This window comes from Hipposideros armiger, unplaced genomic scaffold (assembly GCF_001890085.2).
Source record: "Hipposideros armiger isolate ML-2016 unplaced genomic scaffold, ASM189008v1 scaffold_288, whole genome shotgun sequence".
NCBI lineage: Eukaryota > Metazoa > Chordata > Mammalia > Chiroptera > Hipposideridae > Hipposideros > Hipposideros armiger.
This window is the reverse complement of record NW_017731638.1, coordinates 1128354-1152676: the sequence shown is the minus strand read 5'-3', so window position 1 is coordinate 1152676 and position 24323 is coordinate 1128354. Positions and strand designations below refer to the sequence as shown.

The window sequence follows — 24323 nt, the reverse complement described above, 5'->3', positions numbered from 1 at the left end:
TGCTCTCAAGCAGCAAGGGCCTGTTCACTTCTAGAGCTTCAGAATATTCCATGTTTATGGCAGTGTTGCACTTTTCCAAAGACCAGACTCTTTTTTTTTTAGGATATTCCACAGAAAAAACCTGAAGATGAACCCTTTGGAAACCCCCATTTCATTTGAGAGGAATTTGTTCTGGTTTGTGAATCAATTTTGTAAGGAATTCTGTGTTTAAAGGCCCAATTTCAGTTCTCTAGCTCTTCCCACTCAATAGCTAATGTATATTTAAGAGCTGCCTGAAGGGTTAACTCACTTTTTTTCTAGTAACTATAGATGCACACCTCAAGGAGCTGGCTTACTTGAGCAGTTAATTTCACTCTGGAATTTTTCTTGCTTGAATGTCCATAATACATTGACTTCCGCAAAGAATTGATTTCCACACAAAATTCCTTGCTTGCCTTAAACCCTACCCCACAAGCCGCTGGCTGCCTGCATAAATATGTGGTTTTTCCTCATGAATCATTTGTAGCATACCCAATTGGAATGGATAGTAAAAAGGATTGGAAAGTAATGTGATCTGACTGTTGAAGTGCTTCTTTTATAAGAAAAGTGTGCTTTATCAGCTAACAGAAGAACAAAGTTGCAATACCCTGCCCAAATATAAATGCACAAGGAAAGCATTTATATATGATCACCCAGATGCTCTGTAAATACTAATGACATTAGGCCAGATGACTCAATAAATCTTTACATTTGCTAGAAACATGAGCTCTCTGAGCACCTGTCTGGGAAAGGTGATGAATCAGCAGGTAGCCCTTCTAATCTATTCTTTAAATGTTTTTTATCTTTCCCCTCTTGGTAGAGTCTTGGTGATAAATTAGGATTGCTTTGGTAATAAAATACAGGTATATGTCTAAATAAGATAATCACTTCTAGCCTCTAGTTTACCTTTTTCATTGTTAATATATTTGCAGAAAGGGTGGGTATTTAAGAAGCCCCATTTCCTAACCCTCAGTTCTTATATACTCATGGCCTTTCCCATGGTTCATAGGTGTGGTAGAGACACTGCCATTCAACCCAGACTGTGTGGAAGATAAGGCTTCATATGTAATTCCATGAGGAAGTTTCCAGTCATGTAATCGTAACTGAGAATCAACAGCTATGTTACTTCTTTGTGTACCTACTAGGGTATTTGTCAACCCAGTGACAGCAATTCTTCCTGAAGCCAAGAATCATGAGCATGTATCCTATTTTTCTAATGTGAGAGAAGAATTGAGATAGCTAATTCAATGCTAATAAGTGTTCTTTTTGGGAATGCCTAATGCCAGGTTTGATTGTTTAAAAAGATATAAATGCCCTCCTAGTAAAGACTGCGAATGCATTCTTATTATAATTAACTATGTTTTATATTTAGGTTGATCTTTCCATCAAAACTTGGAGATAGGCTACGAGAATGTGGGCATAGATTATTTTGACAACACAGACCTCCAGTCTAGACTGTAGACTAGGGTTTCTCAACCATGGCAGTATTAACATTTTGGATCATATAATTCTTTGTTGTGAGAGGTTTTCCTCTGTACAGCAGCATCCCTGGTCTCAACCCAATGAATGCCAGTAACTTCCCTCTACTCCCTGAGTTGTGGCAGTCAAAAATGTCTTTAGAGACTTCTAAATGCTCCCTGGGGAACAAAATCATTCCTGATTGACAACTACCACTCTAGACTGTGCCACCTCAAGATAATTGAAGCCTTAGAGATGGCCCTGGTTGCTTGAAGTCACGTTAGCATCTTCAATAGTAATTCAGCTTCACATTCAATGATACCCAAAAGTCAATTTTGTTGAGTTCCATGTGGTAGATGAAGCATGTGATTAGAATTTTATATTGCCTCAGGAAATTTGGGGAATGCTCAGAATCCAAAATATCAAAGTGCAGGAGAGAATGGGTCTCTATTCCACCAAGCAAGAACACATTTCTGTGACTGAGTGAAAAATGAAGATTAGCTGGCTAATTACAAATACCCAGGGTAAGACAGTTTTGGTGTCCACAGTGAATAACAAGCTAAAGTTAAGGAAACAGTATTGGTGGGTGTGTCAGGAAGTACTGGCTGCCCTGCCATGTCCTGGGTGCTGCCTGTTGGCCAGGCTTCCAGTCTCACGGTAAGCGTTGGCCCTCATCCCCACTTCCCCAGAGGCTGATTGGCTTATTACGGCATTGGTTCCTCCTCTCACATGAGGCAGGAGTTGAGTACTGGTAGTTTTAGAGAAACCTATTTTAATTTTTATCTCATATTGACTTTCCTTGGTGGTGGTGGTGGTGGTGTGTGTGTGTGTGTGTGAGAGAGAGAGAGAGAGAGAGAGAGAGAGAGAGAGAGAGAGAGTGTGTGTGTGTGTGTGTGTGTGTGTGTGTGTTCCTAGTGAACATGTGGCACACCAGAGAGGACAGGCTCTTTAAAGTCCCCTTCTGTAGGGAGTTCTGCAACATTATGACTGCCTGTTGGTCACCCAGGTTCAGGGAGTTGCCTTTAATAATACCTGAAGTCCTTTCATTTAGGAATTAAAGTTGATAAAATATTAATCTGGAATGACTGAAGCTATGGGATGAAATGAGTTTACTCAACCTAAGGGTAAATACAGAACAGCTATAACTAAAAAGGTATGATTGGAATTTTCCCTCTCAATTCTTCCTTCCTCAAACTGTGGTAAAACTTGAGCTTTGTTTAAAGGCTGTGAGAAAGAGCTCTTTGCTTAAGTAGGTCAGAACTGACTCTTCCAATTCTGACCCTTTTCTATGTTCCATGCCACTATGTCCATATATTAAATAAAAATTTAAATATTAAATAACAATTTAATAGCGAAGTAAAAATTACGGAGTCTGTCTTTTCTTCTGTCAGTTGTTCAACACTTCGATGTCAGTAGCTAGTCCTCATTCACATAAAGTCTAAGCCTTGATAAGGTTCAATTCCTATAATGCTAGAGTTTCAGAACCACTGTCATTAAATATACTCTTGAAAATGTCATGTCTTTTCCTGCCTACTATTGGGAATTGGCCCACCTCCTTACCTATATGCCTCTGTACTCTGAGCTGAGCATGTTTTTTGTTTTTCCCATGTCATGGGGATGGAAGGGATTTTATATTGTTTGGATTCTCGGTGTGAAGAGAGCAGCTCGTTAGTTAAATCTGACCTCAAAAATGCTCTCCTATTTTGGGGAAACCTATATGTATGTAGCAATATCAAATACTATCACTGCCCCAGTTTTGTTCACCGGGTTACCTGGTGCCTGTAGTATTACCTCAGGTTTTTCTAGAACTATATAGATGAACACCTCAAATAACTAGCTTACTTGGGCAGTAAATTTCTCTTTGAAATTTCTCTTGCTTGAATGTCCATTATACATTGAATTCTGCAAAGAATGTTGCTCAATGTTTTGTCCATTGTTGGCGATTCCATAACAAACTCTCCTGTTCTGTCCCTGACCTGGTGATGTGACTTTGCATTGTACCCTACTGTTTACATTTCTTCACTTGCGCCCTATTTAACATTCTGGTTCTGAGTCTTGACTTTATTTCTCTATCCTAGACTATGATCTCTGAAATTTTCAGGCTTGAACATGAATGGAGCTGGCTCTGACAATTACTAACTCTGTGACTTTTGGAAAGTTACTTAATATCTCCAAGATTCAATTTCTTTGTGAAATAATAATAATAATAATAATAATAATAATAATAATAATAATACATAATTCAGAATTGTTGTGAAAGTAAATGAGACTCTGAAATTTGTACCTGGATGGTGGCAGCTTCTCTATAAATCTTTACTATGAGTATTATCATTATACTTGGTCATAATTTCAAAAAAGATAAATATTTCTAAGAAAAAAATCAACATAAAGTATAACTTGCACTGAGTTGGGCAATCTTTTTGCTGAGATCTGGTAACAGATTCCCACCCTGACTGTCTAGGTCTTCAACAGTGGCTTTCATTTACACCGGGTTCCCAAAGCAGCTCATGGCAAAATTGCCAGGAAATGAATTCTTCCTAAGACTCTTGATAACTGGACAGTACAGTATTAATATCTCTGTCACTTCTAGAGACATAGTTCTCAAAAAGGGGTCAAAATATCACCTGCATTAGAAGCATCAGTGGTGCTCAAGTGCAGAATTCTGTCCCCTAACCCTTCACCTCACCCAACATCTGCTAAGTCAGAATATCTGGGTTGGGTGGGGGGAGGCTAGAAATCTGTATTTTATATACCCCAGATTAGAGTTGCCAGACAAAACCCAGCATACTTGGATAAATTTGAATTTCAGACATACAACTAATAAGTATTTAATACAAGTATATCCCATACAATATTTGGAACAAACTGAAAAGAGATTAGTGGGCCTGAATGTGTGCTACAGAGATAAAGGAAAGCCCAGTGGCTTCCTCACAGTTCATTCTGGATCACCTGGTACAAGGCAGCCTGTTCCTTGACTTCTTTTCTCTAAGAAGACATGGACATCTTGGCCTTGGACAAGCCTCTTAGGCGGAAGGAGGACAGATACACACAGATAGTAGTCCGGTAGCTGACCTATTCACTTTTCATTCCTCCCACTAAAACACAGAGCTGCCATGTCATTTATGTTACTGCCTGGAATTAAGAGGTTGTAAATTCAAATGGCTGCAGGGACTAGGTCAGTGTCATCAGTAGGGGAAGAGAGAAGGGTGGGACTATGACAAAATAATCCATAATGTAAGAAGTTAGTTCCCTTTTAAGCTTCAGGTGACCCATAGCTATCCCACAGAAATTTGGGCTCAGCATTTAAAAAAAACTAAAAGTCTGAACTTTTTTTTTTTTTTTTAGCTGAGCCATCCTGCTACCTGTTGGCAGCTCAGCGGCTGCTCAACTCAGGCTGGACTCGAACTGCTGTTGCTCAGAGCTCAAACTCTTGAGCGAGCTCTTAACCAACTGAGCCACTCGGCCGGCCCTTAAAAGTCTGAATTTTTTATATCAAGTTTCCTGATTTTAAAATGTTGGAAACAAAATAAAAATTTATGTAAACATTAGGTAGGCCAAACAAAATACTTCTGTATATAATATCAGACTCTTTAGGCAGTTGGGTTTCTATTCTGTCTTAACATATGCGTATATTACATCGTGATGAATATATTACAGTTGCTTCATTGAATTTATAAAAAGAATATCACATTGTGTTCCATTCAATCAGAATTAAAGCCCCAAACTCATATTGTCTAATGGAGAATTTAGGTTTATATGAACATCAAAGACATTAAATTATTTAGATAGTAAATCCTATAAAGAAATATTAAGGCGATTAAAATGATCTAATCAAGACAAAAACACATTGAGGAGATTTGAGTTGTATTTGAACTCAGCCACTGTGTCTCAGCATTAAGGCATGGCTAATGCAATCACTGGCTTTCAGCCCATAGCCAAACCACTGATGTGTTGAAAAGAGCAGAGAGAGGACTTTGTGTAGACTTGGTTTTAAATTATGCCTTTGCTGCTGTGTATTCTTGCATATACCAAAGAGGAGAGCTTGGATTAGATGATGCAAGTTAGCTTCTCATTGTTGACGTTTACAAAGACACTAACATGAGATGCCAGTTATTGATGTAGGCAAATTACAGTCTAGTTGAGCTGCCTGGAAGAAGAGGAATGAGAATATGTTTGATTCTTGGAGCGGTGTGGGGGATGAGTGGGTGAAAGAGTAAATGAGTCCATAAAAGCATCAATACACCTTGACAGGAAGTAAATGAAAAAGTAGAGTGAGCACATATAAGAGACTTTCCAGCAACCTTATTGTATATGGAGTAACTATTATTTAACTATCTTTATTTTCTGTAGGGAAATAGGGTGTGTGCTGCTGGTTATGGCTACTTTTTTCATCTTGTAACCAGCCAAACATCACGAGCTCCACTTCTCTCCTTCACTCGGAATATTGCACATTCTTGTACAAGGTAACTTTGAGGAAATTCATCTTCATTTTGGTTATAGGGCTTATGGTTTAACATTTTTTTGTGTGCAACATTTAGAGAGGGTATAACTTTGGCATTCATATGATATTTGATGATGCATCTGTATGAGCATTTTGGATCACAGAAGTTTGGTGGTGAAGAGAAGGGAAAGATAGAGAGAGAAGTCACTTGAAAGGGCAACGAGACAGAATGTATGTTTTGTGACCAGAAGATAATTTAATAGAGAAAACAATTAAACTTCTAATGACTGGGAGCAACTGGGAACTTAGGGTGTCTGGGCTCAGGAGCTGACTGGGAAGATGAGCTTTGGAGAAGAGGCTCTTTGCTGTGATGTGTACGCTATAAGATGACAAGGGACTTGTTGAAAGTCTTGTTCAAAGTTATGTAGAGGATAAGACTATTTGCTAAGAGCAAGTACTGGGAAACATGGTGGGAACCATGGGAAAAATATACACTCAGAGTCAGAGTCAGGCCCTGATTCAAATGCTGACTTTACTCCTAAATTGCAGATCCCTTATGTGTAAATCGGGGACAGTGCTACATTGAGAGTTTCATGGGAAAATTAGAAATGATTTGTGTAATGCCCCTAAGAGAACACCTGGAATATAGTAGAAATATAGTAGAAATTGACAGTTACAAATAATTATGATAAAAGTAGTTTAGTAATACTGCTATCATGAAAAAAAATAAGGAGAGTGCAGTAAGGATTAAGAATTACTATGCCATGCTGAAGCATGCGCTGAGACTAGGATTAGTACAAAGTGCCATAAAATTACCATTAAGATTATGAAGCTTTTATCTAGCAGCTCTCAGCAGCCCTGGAATGTGAGGGAAGAAGGTATCCAGAATACCACAACGGTAGGGCATTTTGGGGAGAACAAAAGGTAGAGGGATTACAGGTGCTGGTATCTATATTCCTAGTGCAAGGATAAAACTAGAAGCGGGAAGGGGTTCAGACTCCTAGGATGGGGTGAACAAAGAGGTGGGCTGATAAGATAGAACAGGATCATGGCAGTCTGCATCTGGTTGAGATTCAGTGGCAGGTTACAGAGAGGGTAACAGGAAAGGCTAAGGAATGGGCAGTGACAGTTAGAAAAAAGGCTCACAGATCTCATTTTCCCTTATTCAGTATCTTTACCTTTATATTTTCCAATGAGAAAAAGTGAGGATTTGAAACATAGAAAATGGCTAAATTTCACTATTTGTTTTGCTTTCTAGGTATGGTCTCTTTGTATACCCTAAATTTCAGCCATCTTGGGACAATGACACTGGCCCCACCCTATTCCAAGACTTCCTGGTTTGGGGAAGTGCAGGCGGTGCCCAGGTACGTTTCTTTAGTTTTTAATTAAAACCATCATTTGTTTCTTTATGGTGAGTTACTATGCATCCCTGTTTAAAGGGGGATTGTTTGACATGGAGGGGAGCTTTGCAATCTTATTACAGCTTTAAGGAGACAACAGTATCATAGGTGTGTATGGAATAGTTGTTGAATGAACAAATTGCTGGTTAGTCATCCAGGGTTAGTTAATTTCCCTTATGGTGACTTTTTAGCAGCACTCAGAGAGAACACTGAGTTATACAAATTTACAGCCAGGAGGGATCATAGAAGTCATCCATTCCTCCTATCACATGCCTATTTAGAGATTAAAAATTAAAGCTCAGAAAACAAAGTGATTTGTTGAAGGTTACACAATTAGTTAGTGGCACAACCAGGTGCAGAATTCAGACTCCAAATGTTATGCATTTGGTACCTTAATATCTCTTATAACACATACTTCAATCTTAAAAAAAATGTGTTATTCATCATTGGAACACAAAAATTCCAGCTCAAGGCACCATTCTTACCCTTATCAATGAACCAAATTTTCTTTTATTTTGCTCAAAAGGGAAAAAAAGTTCACATCCATCATTTACTTTTCATTATCACAATGATTTCTTACACAGAAGCTTTGCATGTTAATAACAACATAAAAATTATCCAGGGTCACTATTTGGTGATACACAGAGAAAATTACATACTCTTGGTCTCTGCCACTGAGCAATCTGGAGTCTAAGATACACAGATGAAGAAATATGTTTACAGGGCATTCAGGAAACAGAATTAAAATATAAAATTAAGTCACAACAAGAAAGTCAGACATTTATTTGATATATCTAATAAGAGGAAGGTAATTGTGGATGGGGAAAACCCAAAAACATATAATTAGGGTAGCTAACATGAAGAATCCCAATTGTATTTAATATTTTGTTTTTATTTAATTTTATAAAGTACTAGGTTTCCCAAAAGCATAATGAACAAAGAGGTTTCAATTCAGTAGAAACATTTGTTGCATGCCCTCTATGCAGAGGAGCAATTCATGCCCTGCAAAGGCTTAAACTCTGCTCCATGCTGTTAAATAACTGTTCTAGAGGAAACAAAATAATAAAACAAAAATATTACCAGATGATCATTAAAGTCAGTTTTCTCAAGTTCTATAACCAGAAATGCTAAATCCATGAAAGAAAAAATATATATCCTTAAAGATTGAATTCTTTTAATTAATCAAAAAGTCCAAATTATGAGAATGCTTTTGAAACTTCACTTTTATGAGGAGAATAAAAGAGAGTAATTAACATGGTAGCAGGGAATTTCAAAAGTAACTTCCCTAAAAACAATCCTGAAACAGAAGAAAGTAAGAAAAACTTACTATAAGGCAACAGTAATCAAGATAGTGTAATATGGGGACAAAGACAGAATATAGATCAACAGACTAGAATTAAGTCCAGAAATAAACCCATGTATCTGTGGTCAACTGATTTTTGACAAGGATGCCAAGGCCATTCAATGGGGGAAATAATAGTCTTTTCAACAAATGGTGCTGGAAAGTGGAGAGCTGCCTGCAAAAGAATAAAGTTGGATCCTTATACTATTAACAAAAATTAACTCTAAAATATAATGTTAGAGTAAAAGCTATAGGCTTCTTAGAGGAAAACAAAGTGGGTAAATCTTCATGACCTTCGATTTAGCAAAGGATCCTCGGATATGATATCAAAAGAATAAGAAACTAAGGAAAAACAGATAAGTTGAACTTAATCAAAATTAAAAATTTTAATGTTTCAAAGGGTCACATCATGAAAGTAAAAAGATAAACTACAGAATGGGAGACAATATTTGAAAATCATACATCTGTTAAAGGGCATGTATCTAGAATATACAAAAAACACAACTCAACAATAGAAAAACAAAAAACCCAATGAAAAAATAACCAAAGGATCTGAATAGACATTTCTCCAAAGAAGAGACAAAAATGGCCAATAAGCATATGAAAATATATTCAGCATAATTAGTTATTAGAGAAAAGCAAATCAAAACCATGGTGAGATACCACTTTACACCCACTGGGATGACTAGAATGAAAATGATAACAGGTATTGGCAAAGATGTAGAGAAATCAAAACCCTCATGAAATTATAACTACAGAACAACCATCATTGAGAATTGCCTGAAATTCTAGGTAAACTGAAGTCCTACAACTGAGGACATACAGAAGAAGCCACCTCAAGACTGGTGGGAGGGGCAGCAATGTGAAACAGGCTGATCTCATACCCAAGTGTGACCATTAAAAATCAGGAGTGCTAGTTTGGCTGTGGAGGTACCCCCCAGAGGAGTGAGGGGTTCTAGTCCCAGCCAGGCCCCCCCAACCCAGGGTTTCAGCACCAGGAAGAGAGTCCCCATAACTTCTGGTAGTGAAAAACAGTGGAAATTGTGGCTGAGTGAAATTGAGGGTGGTAGCAATCCCAGGTGCTCCTCTTAAAGGGCCTGTGCATGGACTTACTTGCTGATGAGTCCACCCACTCTGAGCTCCAGAAGAGTGGTGCCAGGGACATATGGGGAGGAATTGAATTGTCTGGCTGCAGGGAGAGGATTGTAGGGGCAGCCTTCTTCTGGATGGAAGAGCTGGTGGAAGCCATTTTTTTGTTGTTCAGTCCTCCTCCGTCCCCATGCGCAGATGTAGGCAGGCGCTGTATCTGAGTCTCTATAAACCTGGTTAACACAGTTTGTTTGCCCCACTCTGGTCATTATGAGACCCCCCCCCCCATCTTTCAGACACAACCAAGCTTCCAGTGGCTTTTCTGTACAAATGCCCTGCCTTAGCTCACGTTGCAAACTTCTTAAAATATCTCAAAGGTTCACAAAACCCATACAGACAACATCTGGCTTCTGAGTGTCCCTTATCTCTGGCTGAATAGCCCTAGGTCCCACACTAGTGACAGCCAGTCTTCATTTGTGGCTTGGCCTCTTGAGGAACCTCCAAGCACAGTACAGATGGTGGCCATATGCAGATTGTTTTGTGGCTCATTCCAGGTGACCTTGGGCAAGGCTCAGGGTGCAGCCAAAACTTGGTCTGCAGTGGGTCCCCTCCCAGGAGGCTTGGGGACTGGCATGCCCAGTGGCTAGCTTTGGACCAAGCCAGAGCATTGCCTGACCACCTATAAGGATGACACATACAAAGGGCAGACTAGGCAAGCACCAGAGTCCTGCTAAAGTGAATTCTGCTTTGTAGGGTCAGCTCCTACACCATAACTCCTCCACTATAGTCATGGCCAGTCCTCACCACCAATCAGCCTGATAGTCAATCCCCCCCACTGATGTGCAAACAGCAGCCCAGGCTCAACTACAACACAACTTACACCTGGAGCACCTGGCTCTAATGACCAGGGAGACTGTGCCACTGGGCCCCACAGGACACCTACTACATAAGACCACTCTACTAACAGCAGGAGATATAGCAGCCCTACCTAATACATAGGAACAAACACAGGGAGGCAGCCAAATGGGGAGACAAAGAAACATGTCCCAGATTAAAGCACAGAACAAAGCTCCACAAAAATAACTAAACAAAATGGAGACAAGTAATCTACCAGACATAGAGTTCAAAACACTGGTTATAAGGATGCTCAGTGATCTCAGGGAAACCAACAAAAAGATGAGAAACATAAAAACATTGAGAAATACCTTCTGCATCATCAAAATACATGGTGTTTAAATTTCATAAGCTTAAATTTCCTAAATTTCATTATTAGATATATCTAATTGTATTCTGGTTATTAGACATAAGTGTCATGTAAGTAGTTACTCCAGTGGAACATTTCATTAGGTAAAATTTCTATTGTGAGTAAACATAAATTTATACATATTTGATGACATTGACAGTATTTTTGGATATTTTTTCAATCATCTTAATAACCTTTGGTGGATGGGCATCATTATTATTCTCCTTAGATAAGAAAACTGTGGGTTGGGGATAAAATATTGGGTTGTCGGAAAAGTCAACATGCATTTTTTCTATGTTTTTCATTGCAAAAATGCATTATGACTTTTCCGACAACCCAATACTTGCTAAAGTCACATAGCTAAGAATTGTTGGATTCCAACTCAAGCAGTCTAATTCTTTTGTATGTATGTTAATAAAAGTTGAGAAAAATACCCTCTCCTCACCATGTCTCATAAATGCAGAGTAATTCTTTTAGAAGAGGGGGATGAGAGCACATTATAAAAGCTGTATTTACATCACAAATAGGGGCTTTGTGATTTTGTGTGATGGTTTCCTTTAAAAATTACCAGGTTTTCTAGTTAGTGCTAGGTGTTAGCTTTTTTTTTTTTTTAAGATTTTTATTGGGTAATTGGGGGGATGGGAACAGTGCTTGGGAATTGGGGGAAGGGGAACAGACAAGTTGCTGTCCTTTTGTTGTTTAGTCTAGTTGTGGAGGACTTTGCTTCACTGGCCCAAGTTGGCACCATCATTGCGTTCTTCCTGGGTGAGGCAGATCAGTCGCCGGCTTCTGGACGGCCGCTCACTGCGGCTGTTGGCCGCTCACGCTGGCTGCTGTCTATAGACAGTAGCCCATGGCAACCCACTGCCACAGGGGCTGCAGCCTATGCCATCGCCGGCGACTCACGGCAGCCCAGCTCCAGGTTGAGCTGTTGTTCAGCATCTTAGCTGTGGAGGGCAGTGTCACTGGCCCTCATATGTGGGATCCGAACCGGGGCCCTCTGGCATCCCAAGCCAGTTCTTAACCATCATGCCACTTGGCCAGCCCCAGCTGTTTTTGAATATAAGTGTATTTTCCAGAACTTGAGATGCCTGTAATTGGGTCACAACTGTTGTCAAGTTATCAGTTCAGATCATACCTATTTTGTTTAAATAAACCTTTAAGTCTTCAAAGATCTATCATTATGTAAAAGTTATTGATGCATACAAAATGGAAAATGAAAGCTACTTAATTCTTGAAAATTCAAGCACAAAGACTAGTCACCAGGCATGATACTATGACAAATCATGGCTACCTTGGTCTTAATTAATAGGACGTTTCCACTTTAAGGTATGAATGAAGCATTGACCCTATTTAATGAATAAAGGGATGACTGTGTTGGGTAGTTTCTAGTCCTGATTTCTACCCTGGTTTTACAGATGGTTGAACTGAGGCCTGGGAGAAGTTAAATATCTTGCCCAGGTTCACATAGTTAATATCAGTGCTAGGTAAAAAAGAAGGGTCCTGTCTCCCAAACTGGAGGGATTCTTTCAATTCTATCAAGCTAATTTTGTTAATGCTTGATCGCTGATTGGGCCCACTAACCCCAGGTGATAAATATATGTGCACATAACGTATTTTGAGTCTGTAGTCGTGTTGAATTACTTATTTCATATTTGCAATTTTCTGACAATATTAGTACATACTACACTGAGGAAAATGTTAAGTACTGGAGTTCTTGAATGCTGTTTTTCTCTATGAATTTTGTGTGATTTGACGCCGACAAGTTTATTTTAGATATGTGAAGAATTCACATTGACGTTTTTAACATGTCAGTTATTAATGAGGAGAAATGAAAAGTACAGATGAGATGTTACCAGAGGGGACCAGTTAGTACTGACCTCACGGCAACTTTAGGTTGTCTGTACAAGTATTGATGGGCAAAAGCTGCTTAAATATGGTATAGCATGCTTATTTATAGTTAATAATTAAAGAAGCTATAGAAAGTCTTCAAGAAAACCAAGCCTCAGACCTTTGCCATAACATATGCTTTTTTACTTTTTTATAGATTTTTAGGAGTAGCAATCTTCACCTAAAAAGCTTCCGAGTTTATTCATGCAGAGATTTTGGAATTGACATCTTGGAAAGTGATGCAAATACTGCAGTTACTGACAGCTTATTACTTGGTCATTTTGCCCACAAGGTAAGTACCTTAGTGTAGTTGTTTTAAGCTGTCCATCAAAATAGAATCATATGTATTGGGCTCCCCGGTGATTCAGGATATGCAATTTTAATAGCATTTTTAAGTGAATCTTACATTGAACTGGTAAAAGTTGGAGGAGCCTTTTATTTGTAACAGTGGTGATATTTATAATAAAAAAACAAAATATACCTAAGGTTTCAATGCTATGAGTTGATATAAAACATAAAAATCATGAGTATATTGCAGAATTCTTATTTGGTTATAATTGAGCATTATTATCCATACCAATTCAATCCATACTTAATAATTTTAGGTTAACTTACTCTAAGTTCACAAGGATTATAGAATAACATGACTCCATACTGTCTCTCTGCCTTATGGTTTGCCAAGTTTCTACATTCTGTTCATAAGGTCCTTGCTCTATTTAGGGAGCCCTCCCTGCCAAAATAGGTAATATAAATTTACATTATTTACTATAGTATACTATTTGATTTTCTTATTTCTTATGTGATTCCCTAATTGTGGAATTAAGGAACAAAATTCAACCAAATAAATTTGACTATCTTATTGGCTTTGTTAAGCAATTCATGAAGTGTACAAAATGAAATGTTTTTATAGGCAAAAAGACATGGCAGGGGAGTTATTAGCAAAAGAAAGGAAAAGATTACTTTTAAGCCAGATTCTATTCTTTTGGAGGGAAGGACATGGCAGGGGTTTTATTATGCAGACTATCTCACTAGTATTGATCAGGAAATTTCAGACTGGTTTAAAATTCCACTCCTGGGAGAGATAAAATTGCAATTAGTTTAGTTATTAAGTTTTGATTTGGTACATGGCTTAGCAAAAGCGACTCCATTTTAGCCTGTTTCTTTTTTTAACATTGAGTTTCCACATAAGCATCAAATGATAAGCATCAAATGATAGATGACTTCTCTGCCACCCCAAAGCCAGTGTACCTTAATGCAAGTGAGGCAAGGAGAACTTCCCAGAAGAGATGTATTTGTTCTCCTTAAGGGAAGTCCATGGCTGCCTCAGTAGTCTCAGTAGGCTTCAGACCAATAATGGGTCCCCTCAATTCTTGTTTTTGAAAGAGGTACATGCATATTAGTATCACATCGTCATAATACTCATAGATGGGATACTCATAATATTCATAATACTCATAGTATCACATCATCATAATACTCATAACACTCATAGATGAGAATTTTGGAAAGAGCATTCTCTTTAGTTTGTTCTTGAATGCTTGGCCAAATGAAATTTAAATGATAATTATTGACTTTTGTACTTCCCTTGGAGTGTATTTCATAGCTATAGATATTATTATTAAAATTTAAAAAATAATTTTCTTACTAAACTATGATTTCATTTGTTTAATTCTCAAACTTAGTTAAATCTCTTGAACCATTCTTTTAAGGAGGGAAATACCTGCTGGTTTTTCCTTTTCTCTGAAAGGATCACCACCTTGAAAGATGATTCTCCTTTTTAAACTGCATAGTTTTCAAGAGAGGCTGGGACCCAGATTTAGATTCTGTGATACTTATGGATCAAAGGCCCTTAAATTCCTCCCAAATAACCTTAGAGGAGATGCTAAAAACAAAATCCTCATCAAGCTGAATAACTGTCCTGGTAAATTAATGTCACAATATCTTAATTGATGCTAAATAGACATCATAATTAATGGGAGAGTGACATAAATTAAGATATAAATTTGACAAAAGGATGCTTATCATGAGATAATAAATCACACCCCTGGGGTGTGATTCACCAGGAATTCAGTATAGCTGAGGGCCTGTTAGTCTCCTAATAAGTAAGTGCAGGACAGAAGTCCCTGGATGAAAAAGGTCAGACAGTTTGTTCTAGGAGGGACTTAGACCCTGGCGAGACATCTAAATCATAAAACCATGGCATTGTTAGAGCTAAATACTTCCTAAGAGTTGATCTAGTTAGAATTCTTGAATTTACAGGTAAAGAAATGGAGGCTTTGGGAAGTCAAATGATAGCCCAAGACCCATGCCACATAGTGTGGAGCTGGGACCATCTGGATGTTCTTCCATTACTAGTCAAATACGTACTTCCGATTACACATGGAAAAGACTTTGGTAATGGGCATTTATTAGTGCGTACTCCAATATTCCCTGAAGGTTTTCTTTGGAAGGCTACCCAAAAGAGGGTTTGGGAAAAGGGAGATTCTTAGATAGATTTCATTTAGGATATGCTGTTTAATATATCTCCCATCCCCTGAAATTTAGATTGCATATTAACACATTAAAGGCTCTGCAGAGTCCTAGGGTTAAAACAAAAACAAACAACAACAAAAAACAAACCAAAAAAACAAAAAAAGAAACAGAAAAAAACACAAGAAAAGTATCTCTGCATCTTTATTCTACACAGTACTGCTTAGATGTACTTGGGAACCACTTTATTGACATATGAAACTGTGTCAGTTGTTAAAAAAAGAAAAAGGATACCTGACTGCTGTGGTTGTGGAACTCCGATGTTAGTCTCTTTGTTGCCTGCCATTCCTTTAGGAATTAAGATTTTCAGAGAATTTGACCTATTCATTCTTAGACCTTCCACTCACATATGATTGGGGGCACACAATTATCAGTGATTTATATCATAAAACAAACAGTTTCTGGAAGAACTTGTTATGATTAGAAAGGATTTGTTTTTTCCTTTAAACATATTTGTGTATATGTTGGTACTCTCACAGCCAACATTACCTTTGTACTGATATGGGTAGAATGATTTCCAGTGAGGATGGCTTTAACATGAGGGATAGAGAGAGAGAGAGAGAGAGAGAGAGAGAGAGAGAGAGAGAGAGAGAGAGAAAGAAAGAGAGAGAGAGAGAGAGATGCGCTCTACCATAACTATGAGTATCCTGGAGTATCCTGTACATTTTAGTTTGGTTGTATAGTTTGCTTATACCTGTTGTCCTAGCATTCTGTCTAACTAGCATCCCCTTTCACACTCTCAAAAATGTCCTGATTTGGATGTAAATTTATAATCACCTCACATTTGAAAGTATCTGTAGGATGATTGCCGTTTTGTTGTTCTTGTAATTAATTTGAACAGATAATACTACTTTTAAAAATATCTTATTCAGACAGGTGCTGATGGAGTTGCTTTATTGTTCCTTTTTCTCTAGGGGTTTCTTTCCATTTTCACTGGTGGATTTGTCTTCCTCCATGTAGACCTTTCATCTTTTTGTTTTTCTAAATTCTGTTGAAGCACCCTTCTCTTCTCAATATACATGCTCTCCCCGGGAGAAATCTCATTTTCTCTAGTGGTTTCAATTAGCATCCAAAAGCTGATGTCTCCCATATATTTGCATTTATTTCTACCATCTAATGTTGTGTTTTCAGTTTGCAATCAGTTTTCTTTATTTCTTTTTTTCTACCTTCCGAACTTGATTTATCTTGCATTGAACAGTATCTTTTTTTTTATACTTACTCATTTGAAAGTTATTCATTCTGTATGACTATTTTAGTTATTGAACATAAAGTTTTAACATGCCTGGTTGTCTCAAAGTCTTAATTGAATCAGCACTGTTAAACTTTACCTGAGCAATGCAAAGACCTTAAATTCCTTTCACTTCTTTCTTCACCCTCCCATCTTGTATGTTACTTTTTTCTAGTGTTTGTTCCACTTTTTAAAATAAATGTTTTATGGAAGTATAATATTTATGGAGAAAAGTACACAAATCACAAGTGAAGAGCTCAAAGGATTTTTTTTTAAAGCAAAAATCATGTACATAGCCCCCAGATCAAGAAATAAAATATGGGCCGGCAGAGTGGCGCAATGGTTAAGAACTGGCTTGGGACGCCAGAGGGCCCCAGTTCGGATCCCACATATGAGGGCCAGTGACACTGCCCTCCACAGCTAAGATGCTGAACAACAGCTCAACCTGGAGCTGGGCTGCTGTGAGTCACCGGCGACGGCGTAGGTTGCAGCCCCTGTGTCAGTGGGTTGCCATGGGCTACCGTGTGTAGCCAGCAGCCAGCGTGAGCGGCCAGCAGCCAGCGTGAGCGGCCGTCCAGAAGCTGGCGACTGATCTGCTTGCCTGGGAAGAGCGCAATGATGGTGCCAACTTGGGCCAGTGAAGCAACCTCCTCCACAACTAGATTGAAGAACAAAAGGACAGCAACTTGTCTGTTCCCTTTCCCCAAATTCCCCAGCACTGTTCCCATCCCCCCAATTTCCCAATAAAAATCTTTAAAAAAAAAAAGAAATAAAATATTACCAGTTTCTCTGAAGCTCCTTCATGTCTCCTGTAATTTTACCCAACTCGTAGTCCCCCAGCCAAAGGGGAACCATTATTTAGACTTCTATAGATGTAGACTAATTTCAAATTTGTTTTTCAACTTCATATAAATAGAATCATAGAACATGTAACTCTATTGTTCCTGGCTTCTTTGGTACAACATTATGTCTGTGAGAGTCATCCATTTTTTGTTTTTATTTTATAATAATTTATTCTTCCAATTGCTATGTCATATTCTGCTGTATGCTGACTGTCCCACAATTTTTTAAAGGCTATGTTGCTATGGATAGACATTTGAGTCTTTGCAGTTTTATGTTAATACCAATCATCATGTTATGAATCTTCTTTCACAGGTCTCTTGGTGTTCATGTGCATTCATTTCTGTTGAATATATGCCAAATTAAAAAATTGCTGGGTCAGATTTTATCCCTTCAGCTTTAGTGGATGATGCCAAACAACAATCCCATGTGTTTACACTTTACCTGCAGTGTAGGAGAAGGGTTTCACAGCTACATCCTGGAGTTTCTTTTGACCAATCTCTTTCATGTCTCCTTAGTATTGGAACTCTTGCTTCTGATTCGCACATCTTCCTCCTTTCTGAGTTAACTCCTCATTAGAGTGTAGCCTACAGTAACTTTCTTAACAAAGTGGGGTCTTTGGAAAGCAAAGGTTTTGAGCTACAAATGGATGCCCCCTTATTAGTAGGTTGTTGGTTATAAAATACCAGGCTGGAGTTAATTTTACCTTGATATTTTGAAGGCAATGCTTCATTGTCTTTTAGCTTCTAGTCTTAAGGTTGAATAGTTTTAAGGTACTCTGATGCTAGGTCTTTTTATTTAACCTTTTAGTTTTTCCTCTTTCAAAGTTTTTAGGATCTTGTCCTTGTCCCTGGTATTTTTCAATATAATGTATGTCGTGTGGCTTTTTGTTCCAACCACTGTGTTAGCGCTGGGTGGAAACTTTCAGTCTTATTTCTTTGATAATTCTATAATTCTCTCCTATTTTCCTTTTTTTTGGAAACTATTATTATTTGGGTATTGGATCTCCTGAATTGTTTTTCTGATTTTAGTAATTTTCTCTCTGATTTCCCAACTATCTTTTTATTCTACTTTCTAGGATATTTTCTCAATTTTTTTCTATCGAATTTATCATTTTTGCTCTTCTGTTTCTGTTCTCCTTTCTGAAAAATCCCTTTTTAGGCTTCTTGTTTCATGGATATAAGATACTTACTTCTCTGGGGTTATTAGTGATAGTGTATAACTTTTCTTCTGATTCCTACACTGGTTTTGTCTCCATTGGGTTTTTTCTGTTTTTGTTTGTTTGTTTGTTTTTATCACCGTCTTTCATGTTGGAGGCCTCTTACAAATTTCTGGTGATCCTCAGATGTACAATTATTTTTATAGTGGGAGAGGAAAGCACTAATGACTTGATTAGATGGAATTTATTGAAGAAATTTTTGTGGTAAATTCTGGAAGCAGTTTTGGTGTTTTTTAGACTTTTTAATTTTTATTTTTATGTTAACATAAAACTGACTTTTTTGATTTATAGTTCTCTGATTTTTAACATATAGACTTGTGTAACCACGACCGCCACAATCAAGATACAAAACAGTTTCTTCAACCCCCAAAAACTCCCTCAGGCTTCATCTTTGTAGCCACATCCTCTTCTCACATTGAACCTTTGGGAATTATTCATCTATTATCTGTCACTCTAGTTTTGTCTTTTCAACAATTATATAAATGGATAGCGTGTAACCTTTTGAGACTGGCTTCTTTCTCTCCCAAATGCCTTAGGGACTCATCTAACTTGTTGCAAGAAACAATATTTTATTCCTTATTATTGTTGGGTAGCATCAGGATATATGATAGTTGGTTTATCCACTCATTTGTGAAGGACATTTAAGTTATTTCCAGAATTGGTGATTACAAATGGAACTGTTATAACCATTTATGTAAGGTTTTTGTATGAACATAAATTTTCATTTCTCTAAGGTAAACACCTAGGAGTTGAGTTACTAGATCATATGATAAGAGTGTGTTTAACTTTATAAAAAACTGCCAAACTATTTTCCACAATGGCTGTACAATTTTGCATTCCCACTAGCGATGTATAAGCTTCAGGTGTTCCTTATCCTTATGAACACTTGGTATCATCATAATTTTTTTATTTAATCAATCTAATATATGTGTAATATATATTATCATGATCCTTTATTACATATATGATTTGCAAATATTTTCTCCTGGTCTATAGCTTGTCTCTTTATTCTCTTAATTGTTTTTATTTGTGTATTACAAATTGTATTTCATGAGGCCAGTTCTCTTATTTTTCTTATCTTTTTTTTTGTTCTTTCCTTCTACATTACAGGGAAGCCTGTGTATGTCAGCTGGGATCAAAACTCCCAAAAGATGGGAACTGATCATATCTAACACAACCTTTGTTAATTTTGATCTCACTGACTGCGTGTCCATCAGAACCTGTTCAGGCTGTTCCCGAGGACAGGGTAAGCTGATTGAATAGATAAGATAGACAATAAGTAAGGCCAACACTCAAGTAAATATGATAAATAGTGGGAAAGCCTTTGTGATTCATTATTTCTTTCAGTTATGAGATTGCATCAGTAGAAACTGCTACTCAAATCGCCTAAAAGAAGTCCTAGGGGAGGCCAGGTGCTTTCTATGTGGCTCCTGCAGCTCCCCATTCTTTTCCTATGATGGTACCTATCACATTATCACTATGGTTCCATGTCTCTGCTGGACTCTGAGCTTCATAAAGGAAAGGACCATGTCTCTCCTGCTCACAGTTTTATCATTAGTACCTAGTAGCCTGGTGCCTAATAGGTTCACTGATTCAATTAACGAATGGAGTTGGATGTCTAGACATATGAATATAAACCAACACCCATGCAATCTTTCTTGAAAGAGCCAGAATTTAGTACTCTGTTTTCAACAGCCCAAGGCTTGTATGTACAAAGAGAACCATAGGAATTTGGGTTCACTTGTTAACCACATCTCAGAGGTGGTGAGTAATACCTCGGAGGACTCATGGGCCAAGGTGAAAAGAAGTGGAGAGCAATCTAGTTGATTTGATCATTGTAAACAGCCAAACCAAGTAATTCAAGTAAATGTGCTCTTGTGGTTTGAATCACCAATTTAGATAATTGTTTGTTTTTTTAATTAAATGAATAATCAGCAAGTCTCCACTTTACTTTTTTTTTTTTTTCTGTATAGGCAGAGCCAAAGACTGTTTTTAAAATTGTAGAAATAATAATAGGAATAAAAAATACCTTATGACATCCACTTCAAATCACAATTCCTCAGTTCTTTAATAGCTTCACTGTTTCATATCATTCATAAGACACTGAAAAAAAAGCACACTACTCCTTATTAGCTCTAATCCCTTCTCACTGGATAATCTTGCTTATGTCATATTGTTCATTTGTTTAAAAACTGTCTATTCCAGGTTCTGTTTAAGGAACTGGGGGGTACAAAGATGAAAAACATATAGTTCTTGTCTTCCAGGAGCTCTTGATCTAGGCATAAAATGAAACATTTAATCCAGTCACTGTGCTAGAGTGTGAGGAATACAATTCTAAAAAACTGAACGAAGGGTCAGTGAAAGGAGCAACAAAGGAGGTCAGGTAAAATTTCATGGAGGTGACGCCTGAGCAGGGTTCTGAAAGGTGAATAGAAATTTGCAAGGGAGAATGTATAGGGAAAAGTTTCTACATATTAGGAGCAGCATAGGCAAGACATTGAAATTCCAACAAGACTGAATCGTAGAGCTTCAGGTGGTTGTGGTTTTAGATGAGCTACAGAAGTTGTTAGAGGTTAATCACGGAGTTGTGAATGCATGACTGAATTCACTGCATGGATTCTACTGGGATGCAGAAAGCAAACATCAGGGCCTCTATTTGTATCTCATTCTTTTTTTATGTTCCTTTTTTGGTGTATTTTATAAAGTACATACTATAGAAGTATAGTTATATGTATATGTACTGAACAATGTGTACTCAATTTTTAATTTTTTTAGTTAAAATTTATTTGGGTGACAATTGTTAGAAAAGATTTCAGGTGTACAATTCTGTAATACATCATCTATATATCTTATTGTGTGTTCACCACCCAGAGCCAGTTCTCTTTCCATCACCATATATTTGATCCCATTTACCCTCATCTACCAATCCCTCTCCCCACTTACCCTCTGGTAACCACTAAACTACTGTCTGTGTCTATTAGTCTACCCAAGTGTCTTTTGATAGATGATTGGATAAAGAAGATGTGGTATATATACACAATGGAATACTATTCTGCCATAAGTAAAGATGAAATAGTGCCATTTGCAACAACATGGATGGATCTTGAGATTGTAATTTTTAAATTTTAATGACAGGGGTGTGAGAATTAAAAGACCACTGCCATAGTTTCTACCCGAACTATGGACTAACAGCAGGACTGGTGGTGAATCATATGAAGGTTTTGTGAGGGAAACATGGCTGAGAAGGATTGCCCTAAAGCTAACTAACTCTTACAACGTGTGTTACTATTACTATTTGCCCACATGATTGAATGTTGCTTATGAAGGTAAATGTTTAAAGTATAAACCTCATAAGAGATAGGGTTGGACTCACCACAGAAGAATTGGAACAGACACATCAAAAGACTAAATTGGAGTTCTCTGTCTATTTCCAACTGGACCATAGTTTCTCATGCTTGCACTATTAGTATTTTTGGATGGATAATTTTTTTGTTGTGGGGACTGTCTTGTGCATGGGGGATGTTTATCAGCATCCCTACCTCTATCTACCACATGCCGATAGCACTGCCATCTGCCCAGTTATGACAGTCAAAAATCATTCCAAATAGTGACAAGTGTCCCATGGAGGGCAAAACAACCCCTGGTTGGGAATAACTGTCCTAAAATACAGGCTGCATGAAGGCAGCACCACTGTATCTCCAGCACATACCACAGAGCCTGGCATCCAGTAGACATTCATGAATTTTTTCTTGAACCAATAATTGAGTGAATTGTAACACTGTATAATTATGCAATTTAAAGTACTGAAAACATCTCAGAGATTTCAGCTGCCATTTATTATAATAGTCTTTTGTACCATGTGTAACAGTCTTTCCGTCTTCCATTTTATAGGTGGATTTACTGTGAAGACCAACCGGTTGAAGTTTACAAACTCTCCCAACTTGGTCGCATTTCCATTTCCTCATGCAGCAATCATGGAAGACATGGATGGGTCTCTGTCTGGGAAAAATGGAAGCCATATTGTTGCTTCTATGGAAACCCTCTCAGATTCTTGTTCGCTCAATACCAGCTTCAGTCAGATTGTCTTGGGCAGTGTCTGTGGGGAAGATGTCCTCTTTCATCGTATGTCTATTGGATTGTAAGTGGAATTAACTATGCTTTTCCGTTTGCCAATGAGCATGCATATGTCATTCAGGCTGTTGAGGTTTATAAAAGATAAATTGTTTCCTAGATTCTATTCGAAGTATTTAGTTCTATAAAAGTGACATGAGAATTATTTTGACAGCTGTCAAGTCATAAGTTTATGGTAGTGTTAGGCTGACTCAAATGGCAGCTAACTTTCAATATCACTGGACCAGAACTCGTAATCCATGACCTCTTATTGACATTTTGAGCAAATAGTTTCCCCTTGAAAAGACTTGCAACCAACAGAGAATTTGAAATGTATTTAAATTAAAAGTATTATTTAAAAATTCCAATAATGTCCATTCTCATTTATATACGTGTCCTCTCCCCAAGCTCTTTTTAAGTGTTCAGTATGCTCCAGGGAAGCAAGTGCTGATGTCGTCCTATTACCTGCAATGTTGCTTCACTCCAGTTCATTTTCCTTGTTAATTTCATGAACTATTGGACTCATACAATACATTTCCTATTAATATTGAAGCAAGGACTCCTTGGTTATGTGAGTCAAACTACCATTAAGTCAGCAGCTGGGCTGTTTATAATGCATAATAGGATTGCTTCCACCCTCTTTAATTTCCAGGTAATGATTGCTGGGTGGCTAGGGTTCTTTTACCTATTTCAAATGCATTGTATATATTTAGTCACACTTCTTTTCTTCCTTTGTTTTAAGTGTCCTAACTGCATGAATACTAAGTCAAGTTATTTAGCTAGCCCATGTTTGCTGCTTTTTTTAACCAGGAGTCTCCAGAGAGTGAGCCAATGTGGTCAGGATTGCACTAAGTCTGTAGTTTCAATGCATATGGAATCAGTAGCTTGACGTTCTGTTTTAAAAGCCTTGGAAATATACTGCTAGCACTGAATAGTCTGAAATGTTTTTCATTTTTGCTTGCCAGACTGTTTATTATTCTATCTGATGTAAACAGCCCCAATTCCAGTTAGTAAAATAGCAATGTGGAGGGATATATTTTCATTTTTAGTCATTGTGATTGTACAGAGAATGACTTGTTTTTTCAAGTCTCACAGATGCATCCTGATTTTTATTATTATTTTAGTGATTTTTTTGTACAAAAGGTGTTTTGAATGAGTGTTTTGAGATTTAGAAAATTTAGTGATTTATTTCTTATATGCATTTTTTTTCAAATAAGGAAAATTAAAATAGATTTGTGTAGTTAAAAATAACATTATGTGCTTGTATGATATTTATTTCTCTGTGTTCTTTATACTCCCTTTTTATACCTTCCTTTGAGACCTACTGGGAGACTGTTTCTTAGAGAGGCACTTAGTGGTGGCATTAGAAGGCTCTGCAGATGGGATCTTGTCTGAGCATCTGTTCTTGGAGATATTAAGAACAGCATACTTAGGTGCTTACCTTAGCAGCAGGTCATGATCCCAGAGATATAGGAACTGGCAAGATAAAAAATAATAATCCTGAAATAATCTTCTA

The 24323-nt window shown here is 37.5% G+C and overlaps 1 protein-coding gene across 3 annotated transcripts in view; it reads left to right on the top strand.

The window, feature by feature from the left end:
* PKHD1 (PKHD1 ciliary IPT domain containing fibrocystin/polyductin) overlaps positions 1–24323 on the top strand; it is a 460535-nt gene that overhangs the window by 200373 nt on the left and 235839 nt on the right. For all 3 annotated transcript variants that reach the window (XM_019658751.1, XM_019658750.1, XM_019658752.1), the window contains 5 exons: positions 5827–5939; positions 7176–7281; positions 13039–13173; positions 19808–19943; positions 22589–22835. In XM_019658751.1, the coding sequence (XP_019514296.1) occupies positions 5827–5939; positions 7176–7281; positions 13039–13173; positions 19808–19943; positions 22589–22835 (737 nt within the window). The remainder of the gene's footprint in view (positions 1–5826; positions 5940–7175; positions 7282–13038; positions 13174–19807; positions 19944–22588; positions 22836–24323) is intronic.